This window comes from Camelus ferus, chromosome 26 (assembly GCF_009834535.1).
Source record: "Camelus ferus isolate YT-003-E chromosome 26, BCGSAC_Cfer_1.0, whole genome shotgun sequence".
NCBI lineage: Eukaryota > Metazoa > Chordata > Mammalia > Artiodactyla > Camelidae > Camelus > Camelus ferus.
Window position 1 is genome coordinate 19,308,692 of NC_045721.1, and position 14,052 is coordinate 19,322,743.

Consider the following 14,052-nt stretch of genomic DNA (forward strand, 5'->3'; position numbering starts at 1 on the left):
GAAGTCTAGGATCGGTTCCCATTATTCACTGTGATGGCATCCAAGACCAAACTAAATCTCAGTCTTTAAAATTAAAAGCATTTTGCTCTTGGCTCTCAGGCCTTCCTCTTCCACAATTTCCAACATGCCTACATGTTTAATATATTTTCATAATGCAAAAAATACAAATAAACAGAGTAAAAATAACGGAGTCAGAGAAAGAAAGGGCTAGACTCCACTTCATTTCCAAAGCAGGATAAAATGGTGTGGAGAGCCACACAGTTAGTATCTTATTCATCAACGGAGTCGTGAATCCTATTTGACATCTGCCCAACGCCATTAGTGATGTGCTAAAATTATATTTACATCTTCCATGTTCTACATTTAAGAAACAGGAATTTAATTCTTTTGACCTACCAGGAACATACACCATGGAGAAAGATTTAAAAATTATTTATCATTTTAGTAATATTCCAGCAACAAAACTTAAAAAAAAGTAAGCTAAAATGGACTTTTATCTTAATGGGCAAAATGTTTGTATCCAACAAGACATTATAGCGCATTGGCCACAGAGGCTGTTTTTAAGAGGACTGCAGTTGTGGTTTAGTGGAGACATGTGACTCTGCCCCTGGGCCAAATGAAACACGCCCCCTTCGCTGATGCTGCATGAAAGAGAGAAAGCAAACCTAGAACTTTCCATATTCAGCTACACTTGCTTGAACATGCCTAATTTTCGTTTGTTTGTTTGTTTTCTTTAAATGAATGCGGTGTAGGTCAATTTTACATGCAGTGAAACACAAACCTTCAGTGGACCCTTCAGTGAGTTTTAATAAATGTGTCCACCACGAACCCAAACCAAACATGGCACACGTCCGTCACGCCCACAAAGTTCCTGCCCATGTCCCCAGAAGTCAGTCCCCAACACCACAGTTCGGACTCCATTTTACTAGAGATTAGTTTTGTCTGTTCTTGAACTTAATATAAACAGAGTCATACAGTATGTCCTCTGGACTCTATCACTTGACGGGATGTTTCTGAGGTTCTTCCACATCGTTAAACTTGTATCAGCAGTTCACCCTTGATGTTGCCAAGGTGTGTTCCATTGCATGAAAATACTACAATTTATCATATCCATTCATTTGGTGATTCCAGTTTGGGCCTATTATGAATAAAGCTGCTCTGAAGATAAAGTTCCATTTGTTTTATGTAAATGTTTAGGACATGAATTTTTGGGTCAAAGGGAAGATGTTATTTTTAACTTTCCATAAGAAACTGGCAAGCAGTTTCTAAAAAAATCATGCCATTTTACATTTTACACTCCCATCAGCAGCGTAGGAGGGTTCAGGTGTTCCACACCCTCACCAGTATTTGGTGCTGTGGATCTTTTTCATTTTAGCCATTCTGGCAGGTGAGTGGTAGTATTTCACTATAGTTTTCATTTTCAGTTGGCTACTCATGTTGAATACTTTTTCATGTGCTCAGTAGACATTTGTATCTTTTCTGTATCATTTCTAAGAGTTTTGCCCATTTTTAAACTGAAGTGTTAACCTCTTTGTTATTGATTTATAGGAGCTCTTTATATATTCTGGGTATAAATCTTCTGTCATATATATGACATATATAAGTGTAAATATGTATACAGATGACAAATATACATATTGTCATATGTGTGTATATATGTGTGTATATAAATAGTATATATATATAAATATATATACAATTTTCTCTCAGATTGTGGCTTGCCTTTTCATTTTCTTAAAGGTATCTTCTGATAAGTAGAAGTTTTAATTTTGATGAAGTCTAATTTATCAGTTTTTTTCTTTTTTCTTTTACGTTTTCTCCTTTTTACAACCTCTCTGAGCTATCGATGCTTATTTCAAGGTTGCAAGCATATTCAAGAACATGTTTAGCTTCTTACTGTGGTTTTCTTTTGTTTTTTTTTTTTTCATGGAAATTAGAAAAGTGAAAGAGTAAAGCAGAAAATGGTAGGATTTGACTCTATTTCTGGCTCTGGAACTCACCAGCTGTTGACTGAGTGAGATTTTTCACAAGGCTGGGTCTCAGTCTTCCTCATCTGTAAAATGGACTCAGAGGATCTCAGAAGTCTCCCAACCATACGTTTATGCAGAAAGAAGGCAGTACAATGGACCATGACACAAGGCTGAGAACAAGAGCATCAAGAGTCCAAGGGAGGGGGAAAAGAAAGAGAACAGACCTTGACAAAAGTATGGGTCACAAGGGTTAAAATCTCCTTCAGCACCAGGGACTTTGGTTTATATTTCACCCCTTAAACTAAATCAGAAACACTGTGCCATGTTCCTACCATGTGTAGAACTCATCCTGAATTGAAAACCAACCATCAGGACAACGTGGACATGAACAAGCCATATCTGCCTGTCTGGAAAGGAGCTTTTCCTCTCTCCTCAGCAAACCATAGAACGTGCTGTGGTTCTAAGGCAGGGATTATTTTTGCCTTTCAATTTTGATGATTTGAAACTGGCAGGTTTTCCCTCATAGCCCCTGTTGATATTTTACTGTTTTTTTCTTTTCTTCCTCTTCTTTCCTTCCTTCTTTCTTTTTTTCAGTAATTCTGTGAATGGGTTTTGTGTTGATTTCACATACTTTTACAAGAGTTTCTGATTCAAGTTTCATGTAACCAATTCATAAATTAGTCTTTTTTTTTTTCCTTTGGCTTCTTCCTAAGTCAAAACTTCACAATTGTACAGAAAGTCTTTGCTTTAGGAATCAGTGTACTGTGTTTAGAAGTTGATAATGGATCAGTATATAGTCTTCCATGAAAAAAAATATGGAGGACATCAGGATGGAACACGCAAGTGTATTAAGTCACCTGGCTGTGAAGGACCAGATTAACGGCACTTTAGTGCATGACTTCCATGTCCAAGGCTGTCTCTTTGGAAAAAATGTGTTCAGAATTCCAACCAGGAACACCTGTCCCTACAGTTGCCTCTCCCACTAATTTTCTGCTTACCAAGCTGGGTGGAACTTCCTAAGCAAATCCCCGTGGTCAGCTGGTTCAGGAAAGCTCACTGAGGGAAGCCAGGATGGGAGTGGGGGATGCAGGAGCTGGGATGAGCTACTGCCTTTCTCAGACTAATAGGAAAACTGATGACCTTTTCATAGGTTCACTGACCACTTGAATTCACTCTTCTTTGAATTGTCTATTCATCCATTTCCCATTGGGTTGTCTTTCTGGTTTCAATTTGTAAAAGTCACTCTTAGTTTATTTTATATATATGTACATAGTATATATATATATTCCTTTTATCTGTACCATGGACTATAAATATATTTCTCAATATAATAATTTTTTATGCTATTTTTATTATTTGTATTTTATATAAATGGTTTTAAATTTTTAAAAAATCACATAAGGCTTTTCTTCTGGGTTTTCTGTTTCCATTAGAATGGTCTCCTCTATTCTTGGGAGGTAGATGCAGTCCCTGGGGCAAGCTGTGTAGATTCACAGCCACTTTTTCTTGCCTTCCTCTGTTATAAAAACTGGAAAGCAAAAATAGTAAATGTTCCCTCTTCTCATGCAGCTAAGCATAGCCAAGTATAACAGCTCTGAAAAAAGAGATGTAGGAAGGCGTCTCGGGGGAATAAAGAGAACTAGTCCAATGGAGAGAAGCCCTGCTCACCTTCGCTTTTATTCTATTTCGACCAGGAATACATGAAAATGCAGCTGACATCTGGGGATCCGCGGGACAAAGGCCACATGCTGAGGATGGCCGAGCAAACAAAGCCAGAAGGAACCCGGCTCCTCGATGGCATCTTTGAACTCTGGATGGTCCACCTCTGGACTACTTGTTTTGCAAGAAAATAATTCTGTTAGGCGTTTAAGCCATTGTTTTTTGGAGCTTTCTGCTACTCATGGATCAAGTCATTCCTATTTTATTCCGTTTCTCAAATTAACTTCCAGAATTCTTATTGCTTTATTTTTTACATTTGTCTTTAATCCATCTTAATTTATTTTTGAGTGCGCTGAAAGATATGGGTCCAATTTTATATTCTTCCAGATGGATAACCAGTTGTGCCAGCACCATTTATCAAGTCCCACTGAATAGAAAAACCATTTTTTGTTTTATGCTAAATTTCCCTATATACTAGGATCTATTTCTGAAATTTTAGTCTATTCTGCTGATCAACTTGTCTTTATTTATGCCAATATCACATAGATATGATTACATGGCTTCATAGTATTTTTAAAAATACATGGTGAGCCTATCTTATCCTCATTTTAAAATATATGTTTGGCTATTTTTGACATTTATTATTCCACATGAATTTTAAGATCACTTTCTCCAATTAAAAATTAAGCCTTGACTTCTATGCATTTATTTTGGTGGAATTAATATTTTTATGATATCAGTCTTCTCATCCGAAAACACTGACTGTATTTTCATTTATTCAGATCTTGTTTTATGTTTTACAAGAATATTTACAGATCTCTTCATATTAGGTCCCTTAGAACTCCTATAAAATTTACTCCAAAGAATGTTACAGTGTCTGTTGCCATTGTGATAGACATTTTTCTGACTTCCAAATTTAGACAATTTTTGTTTAATAAATACTTAGAAATGGTATATATAATATGCATGAGGCATTATTCTAAGCAGTTTACAAATATTCATTCATTTCACTCTCAGCAAACTATAGATTGAAAACTTAAAGCACAATCTACAGAGAAGAAAAATGAAGCAAAGAGAAATTAAGTAATTTGTCCAAGCAAGTTATTTGGCCCAAATTAGGTAACTTGCCCCTCATGTAAAGAATGGCAGATGTACGTCCCAAACACGTATCATCTGGATCCAGAATCTAAACTCTTAGCTATTATGCTAAAAATTTTTTTCACTTGGGTTTTGTCTGCACAAAATCAATCATATATTTAACAAAAGCACCAATTTTAACACTTTCCACTTTCTCTCTTACAAAAATTGTAAAATGTCTACAACAATTTTGAAGAGCAATTGTGAGGGTGGGTGAACCTGTCTTGTGATACTGATTTTAACTGAAACGGTCCCAGGATCTTACCATTTAGCAATGTTGTTCAATTTTTTTTTTTTGATTGATCATCTATATACGACTAACACATTTGTTTTTTCTTCTTGTTTACTTAGTGACTTTTATTTTCATAAAGAATGATTTCTAAATTTTTCCCCAAACCTTTTCATCATCTACTGATAAGATCATGCTTTTCTACATTGATTTATTAATCTAATTATGTTGACAGATTTCCTAACATTGAAAAATCCTTGCACCATCACCAAGGATTAGTAACCATTTGGTTATTAATCTGGTCTAGACTAGTATCTTTTTATACATTGCTAGATTCTTATAGACAAATAGTTATGTAGAATTTTTACATATATATTGAGAAGCAATTTTGGTCTAGATAGCTTCTTTTTTGTACTATATTTATCAAGTTTTGTTAAGGTCATGCCAGTATAACTCAACAATATGAATTTTATGCTTTCCATCTTTTTCTTTCTTTCTTTCTTCCTTTTTTTTTTTTTTTTTTTGGTGTTGAATAGCTTTCTGAACTTTGGACTTGGCTGTACTTTGAAGGTTATATAAAATTCATCTAGGAACCTATTCTGGTACTTTTTAACGGTGTCCCTTTAAATCACCTTTCTAATCTCTTCTGAAAGCATTGATCCTGACAAGTTTTCTCCATCCCGTGAAATAAGTTAGGGTTGATCATATTTTACTAGGAAAAAAAAATAAACTTCTCTAGATTTAAAAAAGTTGTTGTTTGGAGCCACTCCTTTCAGTTGTTAGGGTGTCTTTGGTGTCTCTCCCTATTTCTGTTCTCATTATTTTTTAATCCAGACCATCAGGGGCTTTCTGGTTTCTCAATCTTTTTAAAGAATCAACTTTTTGTTTGTTTTCAGTTTCAGTTTCTCATGATTATCTACCTCTTCCTATTTCCCTTCCTATTGGTGTTTCTTTTTTTCTAATATCTGACTCATTTCTTAAGATTTATAATGAATTCCTTTCTGCTGGTCTTTTTAGGTCTGTTCCTGAAGGAGGCAAACCAAAATACCCCACAACAAATGTATTTTAACCATCATTTTTCCCTAAAAGCCTTCACTTTATACATTTAGCTACTATACTGTTTAACAGGCGCAATTTAAGAGGAGTCATCCTTTTATCTTTCATCATTTCATCATTTGCGTAACAGTCCTCTTAATCCTGTTCAGTGGTTTTAATTGCAAATTCCACCTTCCCTAATATCAATACTGCCATTCCTACTTTCTTTTTGTTTGTCTTTACTTGGTATGTCTTTACATCCATCTCTGTATTCTCAACCACCTTTTACCATTTCAAGTCTGTTTCTTATAAACTCCAATAGCATTTATAAATCCACCGAAGAGTTGCTGTTTGTGTCAAAATCCAGTGCATGTGCCTTTCATGTACAACACAGTAGAGCTCACGTACTCCATCTTGCTTTATGGTTATTCATGATTTTACTTGTTTTCTCTCTTCCCTTGAAGCTGCTTTTGCTAAATTGATCAGAATGCTATTCATTCCCCTTTCCCCCCTGCTAATTAGGTAGGTCTATTGTGCTTTCTTCATTGCACTAATGATTACCTTCCCTTTCCTGACATTCTTATTCAAATACATGTTTTTCATTAGTACGTGAATGCAAGATAGCAATTATTCCCCTCCACTAAAGCTCTCTTCCAGAACTGCTTTTCCTCTTCCCTCTTCAGATGAGATTTTTGCAATAGTTTTCACTTCCCTACCACTTTTCTCCAACTACTGGATTTTTTCTGAGATAGGTAAGGAATTTATTTTTAGCCTTTTCAGAGTGGTTCTTACGCATTTCCACTTGCTCTGTCATCATCATTTGGGACTGGAAAGCAAACATACCACATAGTTGATGGATCGCTATGTTTTCCTTTCCTTTCATAGGTAGCGATTCTGATTCAGCTGGTACCACTCCTTGAATACTTCCTTATATGATGCACATTGGTACAGTCTCTGAATCTTGGCAGGTCCCTAAATAGCTTGCATTTGAGATGAATGGTATCTTCTCTGTGTACAGAATCCCTGGGTTGTAGTTTCTTCCTCTCCATAGAAGTTATCTTGTTTTCATCGTTGAAGATGAGAAATTCATTCGTCTTACTGTTGTATCTTTTGTAAGAAGCAAGAAGAGGAACTTGTTTTCTCACTCTAGAACCTTGCAAAACATCTTTATCCATGAAGGTAAAGGGTTTCTCTAGGATGTGTTGAGGGGTGTGTGTGTGTGTTCTTCTTCATTTTACCTGGAACTTTGCCTTCTGAGTCATTTCTTCTACTTCGTCTTCAAAACCATTAATTTGGATTTCAGTAATGATCATCCTATCTTCTTCAATTAATTTATTTTTGGTTTGTTTGTTTTTTAAATTATGGCTTTCCCCTGGCTAGCGTTGGGTAGTTACTGTTGGTTTTCTTGTTGCCTTTTTTTTTTTTTTTGGTACTTAGATTTCTGAAAGTGCTCTTGTTGAAATTCTTTATTTCATGTTGGGTTTTCCTCTCTCATCTCCATGGCTCATTTGCATTCGGAGCTTCCTGATCTGTCGGTCTTGTATCTTACCCCACTTCCTACGTGCTAGGCACCACCAAGCTTGTTGCTGCTTTCCTAGGGTGCCTCAGAAGCAGTGACAAGTCCTGTTAGCCTCTGGGGACAAGCCTTTCTACTCCCTGGGTTCCACAGCTGGCACTCTCACCATATCAGAGTGGAGAAAAATGCATGCATTTAGGTTCCCTCAGCTCCTGGGGGGCCAAGGAAGCCAGCTGCACCTGCAAGACGACATTTACTCCAGCTGGGTGCGTGGGAGATGCAGGTCAGCCTCTCTCTGGCACCATGAAACTGCAGCATTCTCTCGGATCCCCACACTAGGGCTTCACACTAGGGCTTTCCAGCTTTCATCCGGCCCAACAAGGAAGGTACCTGCATCAGCTTTGTCCATCAGGATTCTAATAGAGTTCCAGACCTCCTCTCCTCCCTTCTCAGAGCTCAGATCAGAAGAGGTAAGGAGCTGGCTGGGAGATGGATGGGTGAGGCATCATTCAAGCCATCCTTATGCCAGAAACCTGGGTACAGAGTTACAGGAAAATTCAGACTGATCCTTTAATGTCTTTTTGTTTCACTAAAAAGGGTTACATTTGGTAAGGGGAAGGGCTAGTGTCTGGAATCCTGTATAAAAGATGGACTGGGACTAAGGTTGCAGCCCCCCAGGGAGACGCGGCAGAAGGCATCAGGCTGCTGGGATAGGGATGGACTGCCCCACTAATTCTCCTTGAACTGGCCTTGGACCAGCAGTGCCGCGAGGGGAGGAGTCATGTGTGTGGGAGCTGGAGGCTGCTGGGCACTACTGATGGTGAGGAGCAGGAAGGGAAGGCAAGTCCCATAGCAGCGGTGAGGACCGAGGAGAGGAGCCGGGACCGGAAGCGAGCTGTCCCGGCAGCCGCCAGGTGAGCTGGGCTCTCAAGCCTGTGCGCGCCTGTCTTTGCTGATCTGCCCTCCTCTGTTCCTTCCCTACTTTGCAGATTTACTACCTATTTTGATTTCAGGTGTGTATAAACAAAGACACAATGCTATCTGCTTTACAAATTTTAAGAACAGATAACCTTCCTCCCTGTTGACACTATAAATGAGGAATAAATGGTAGTCTTTCTATTTTAAAATCTTGAAATTCACAACCCCAATACCGATTACTGACTAATGGGTAAACACTTTTGGTTAAGACTGTCTCAAAGGTTTTCTTTCTTTCCTTTTTTTTTTTTTTTTAGGCTTATGGTTTGGTGGGAACTGAAGTACAGAAGTGTTCCCATTTCCAGACATCACCTCATTTCAAAATTCACCCTCGTGGCCAACATTCCTTGTTGGAGTTGATGAGCGTTCCCGTTTGGTCAAGAACATTACGGGCCATGTACGTAGCACCGAGAAGAAAAGATCTTTTATTTCATCCCTTCTCTCAAACTGTGGGGTGATCTTATGCAGCTGTTTCGTAAGAAATGCGTCTCAGACCTGACGGGATAAATTCCCTTCAAAGGTGAATCAAAGCAAATAGAATCCAAGAATGCCAAACAAGCCGTTCTGACCCCAACCCCATCATACCTACAGAGAGCTCCACAGCTGCTTTGAGGACAACCATTTCCATCACCCAATAAACCGCGTGGACAGATTTAAAAGGAGACAAAGAAAGAGATCTGTGTGTGATGCCGTCAAATTACACACAGATACCGTGAAGAAGAAACCATCCTCAACTTTACGGTTTCTAAATATAACAGGTAATTAACCACAGTCACCTGCCCGTCAGTCACGTCAATAAAAATGATTAAAATCAAGTTTGAAAAGAGGCTATGAATCTTGTCGATAAAAATAAAAACATCGTATTTCTTTTTTTTTTTTTAAATCGTTGACTACAAACGTTATTATTTCTAGATTTGAATTCTCCATATAATTGCATTAACGGAGGAAGGTGAGTGGTCTCTGTTTATCCCTTCTCTCCGCTGAAGCTGCATTTCCTCGTGTCAGTCAGTGAAGGCGTGGAGAAGTGGAGGGAGGGCTGACGGGTCGTTTTAAAACTCCACTGGACGAGCTCAATTAGCATGATTCTTTGGAACGGTTTCAGCGCTCTTCGGCTGCTATTAATATTTTCGATCTTTCATTTTTATTATATGTATGATGTCAGGAGCTGGGGCAGGAAGCACACTTTGTCAATTAAATAATTAATCCCCCAGCATAAGAGTCAAGGAGGGAAAACTGACATTTGTCAGGTTCGAAGAAAATGCAAGCCTGAGAGGAGTCTGCCTTCTACTCGCCCAAGAAACGTGCAGTCTGATGGCAGACCTTCCTTACTCCTTTCTCTCCGACATTCGCCATGGCCTGCTCCAAACATCCCCCGTATCAAACCCCTGGAAAGAGAAAGTAATACTTTCCTCTCCCCTCATCTTCATCTCCCCCCAAAATCACAAAATCATGTCCATTTTCTTTCCTAAATATGCCTCTGGTCTCATTTCTCTCAACCCGTACCTTCAAAATTGGCTTACATTGACTCCAGTAAACCAGAGGGCAATTATGACACTACATTGTCTGCCTGCTGCTCAGAGGTTAGAAGCCTGAGCATTAAAGGCCGGCAGACCCGGGTTCAAGTCCTGGCGTGGCCCTCACTGGCCGTGGGATCTCAGGCCCCCAAGCCTTGACTGTCTGAACCTGTGAAAGGAAGATACTCCTGGGACCCACCTCCCAAGGTGATTGTGAAGGTTAAAAGATGGGGCACGCACCTCCTCAGCACACTGACTTAGCATGGTAGCAATCAGTGCACGTTAGCTCCCAACAGCGCTACATCCCATTTAGGTTTTTACTACCGTCTGATTTATGGCCATCAGTGAAGGGCGGCACCATCACACCCAGGACTTGGCTCTTCCTTCCCCTTCTGCCCGTAAACCTCCTCTTACTACCATCCAGCCTCTCCTGACAAGAGGCTCTGACAGCTGCCCTGCTCTCTCCCTCTCTCTCTCTCCTGTGCTCCTTTCATGCTCTAGTCCTTGGCTGGCAAGGAGCTGGGTGATAGCTCAGCTAGAGGACCCGTGTGGTCCCCTAAGAACCTCAGTTTCAGGGTTTCTGCAAATGGTATCACCATGTCATCAGCAACAGTCTGCGTTGGATTAACGCTGCCTGGGAGGTGAAAATTTCAGCCCGCTATTTTTAACCTGTTTAAGCATCCTCCTCTCTGCCAAAACTGAACGCTTGCTTGGGGTGGAGATGCGCCTCCTCGGCGCCTCACGCCACATGTGCTGCTTTTTTCCCGCTAATAGTATTCCACAACGGAGATTTTTTTTCCCCCTCCCAAACAGGGCACTAAACAGTTATTTTTTGTTACAAAAGGCAAGACTTCACACTGGGTTCAGATTGCATGCACTTCTACTGAACCTGCTATTTTTTTAAATTGGTAAAAAATGTACCCTGATTATCTACATCAGCTATGCAGACAATAGGAAAGAAAAAAATCGGGGCTTAGAATCATATTTTGTGCAATGAACTAAAGTCCCTGAATCGGGACTCAGCAAGAGGATGTATCTCAAATATGTGTTCTGGAACTTCCCTTAAAATCTGGATTTAAAATGCCAAACTATTTTGTCCTCCTTCAGAAAATTTGATACCTGTAATTAGTAAGGCATGCTTTGATGGGGGGAAAATTTCTCTTTGGCAAATCAAAGAAGCCTTCTTGATATAAGCGGGTTGAGGTGAGCAAACACCATTTCAATCTAGTTCAGGTGGCTCTTACCACAATGCAGAGAAGAAGAGAACCATGGGAAATTTTCAAACTTTTAAATGATTTACAGCATTAGTATGTCTTCTTAAATTTGGTCCTGCTCAGTATCAAACTATAAGTCACACTTTCTGTAAGGTGAATGGAAAAGAATGAATATATTCCTTATTTTTAAAGTTTAATTTATTTTGCCTTGTTTCTTGATTAAATCAGCCAAGGATGCTAGCTAAGTTCTACGCTAATGGACAGTGCAATGCAGACGTAAGAGGATTTCATTTTTATTAGTAGTAATCTTGCCCATGTTTCAAGACTGCATCAGAAGAAACAAACTGTACCTATGTATGCCCAGGTTTCGAAGAAGCTCCTGTCTTTAAAGCATGGACATCGGTAGGTTTAGGATTGTGATGTAAAGTTACAGAAGTCATTATTCCCCTGGTAGAATACGCAGGCAGGAAACAGAGTGTAAAAATGTTCAACAAGTAGCAAAGCATCATGGATTATATTATGGGAACCTAGGATGTTTTAAGGTCTAATCTCAATGCCCCAGAGTGCCTTTGGGAGAGAAAACGGGGAGCAAGCCCTTCTATAAACAGACGGACACAAACACTTGGGCCGGGTGGACCACGAGATGATTCAGAGTAAGAATTCTTACTTTCTTAATGAGGGAGACATGAGTTTCCTCGCCAACAGCTCCTGTTTTCCTCACACCAGTTCTAATTATTAAAACAGTGACTGTGAGCACCTCCCTGAGACTGGAAGCGGGCCCCGGAGACCTGGGATTCAAATTTATGCACCAACACTTTGGCCATGTGCAGAATCACAGCCTCACATATAAAATGTGTAGTGTGGGGCGATTCTCTACACGTGTCGCTACCTGCATCGAGGGGTCAGCGTGTCTATTACAGGTAGCTTTCCACCTCGCCTCTGGAGTACGATGTGACCATCTAAGAGCTCAAAATCCGAATCAGGAGCTAGGACATCCACCTGAGAAGATGATCACATCACCTCGGAGGGAAAAAAGCGACATCTGCCCGTTAGCCCGAGCTGAGCACGCCTTGTTCGACTAGCACAGCGACCTACCTTGTCTGGTGTACTCGTCTGCTTCTCTGTGGACCAAATCCTTCACTCTGTTCCCGTAAAGCAGCCGTGAGGAATCGTGATCAAAAGCTTTCAAGGTCTCGCTGGAGCTGTAAGACTTCTGCGTGGGCACGCGGCACTCCTCACTGTCTGCGGAGGAATTCGTGTAGCGCCGCTCCTTCTCGCGTCGGCCCTTGGTCAGGGAGCAGTAAGGCCTGCGTTCCTTCACATCCATACTTCATTCCTTCCGTGTGCACATCAGTCCTGGCTGTTAGAAATTACGCTCAGGGCTCAATTCTCATCGGCCTGTCTGTGAAGATAAAAACGTTTGCATGATGTGAGCATAACATTCGTCTAAAAACTGACTACATCCTTCTCCGTCTGGAGCACGGCGGGAAGTCAGAGTGCTGCTGGGTACCTAGGAAGCTCCCTTCCCTCAAGAAATGGAAACACGTCAAGTCAGTGTCGATGTCCTGCATCATCAGGAGGTGAGGCACACTGTTGGGAATGAGCGTTCTAGGCGCGTGTTTAAGCTACCAGAGTTGATATCTCATTTTAATACCCCCCCCCCCAAAGTTTAAGCTCAAGCTCAAATTTCAAAACAGAAGCCAGCTGAAAACTGGTCTCAATATGTTTTTTAAATTTTCCGCGATGGGAAATTGCCCCTGCCGCATTTTCTCCATTCACAAATAAATCCCCTTTCTTTTCCTCACAAAAACATATACTACTATTATTTCTTTACAGCTTTTTTATTACGAGTTGGAGCCAGTTGGGAGCTTCTTAGAAGTGAAACTCAGTCAAGTGCATTGAACACGTGATCATTTTTCACAAAGACTTTTCCTTCAGAGGGCACACTTATCGTGTGTTAAGGACCCAAATGTCTCGAATCATGGAAGAAGCTGGTCCTTCTCTCCAGCTCCTCTCCTCTGAAAGCGTTTTCCTCTCTAGAAAATGAATTTAATCAGCGCTATCTTGATATTTAAGGCAATTCAAGTGGCTAATTTGACGGGGAGGGTTCTTGCAAGTGCCGGTAGCAAGACTGCTAGAAGGAGCTGGGCGAATTGTGCTTCTCTGCGCAGCAACCCTCTTTGGCCTGAGCTCGCTGAACTGGCAGGGGCTTGGGTGGGGGGACAAGGCCCTGCTGCTAAAGCTCGGGGGCCCAGAGAGGGAGAGATGCTCGGGGCTGGCTCACGTTTTAAATGGTCCTTCTTTGTCTCTTCTTTCTCATTTCGTCTTTATTTTTCATCTGAACGTCCCTGCAGGTCTTGTCTGCAGACCCACCCCACTCCTTTCCTAAGTTCACTTTTCACTGGAGTGAGTCCACGATCAGCTGGAAACCAGTGACTCCCGGTGGCCACAGGTCCTCTCTTTGGCTCCACGTCCTTAGGCTGTGGCTTCTCTTTAGCTCTTTTCTTCCACGGAGAGTCTCCCTCGCCCTCCCCCTTCGTCTTTGGCTGTCGTACAAATCACATCGCATCACACTGCTCTCTCCTGTGCTTCCGCCGGCGCACTAGAGCTGACTCCGATGCTCCCACGCCGGCCACGCTTCAGCAAGTCTTGATTTTTTTCTGAGCAAAATTACAACTCCGGATACCTTCACTTTCTAACTTTTGGAGACCGCGGAACCTCTGAGCTGGAATGATCCCAGGGCTCCGGAGCCTGAGCTCAGAAGAGACGGATGCTCTTCCTGCTACGTCTTAAACCAAATCGT

General features: G+C 40.8%; 1 protein-coding gene across 1 annotated transcript in view; it reads right to left on the bottom strand.

The window, feature by feature from the left end:
- Positions 1-14,052, bottom strand: part of TENM3 (teneurin transmembrane protein 3) — a 540,843-nt gene that overhangs the window by 377,710 nt on the left and 149,081 nt on the right. Inside the window, 1 exon segment of the mRNA XM_032468497.1 lies at positions 12,345-12,651. Coding sequence (XP_032324388.1) covers positions 12,345-12,576 — 232 coding nt within the window. The 5' untranslated portion in view covers positions 12,577-12,651.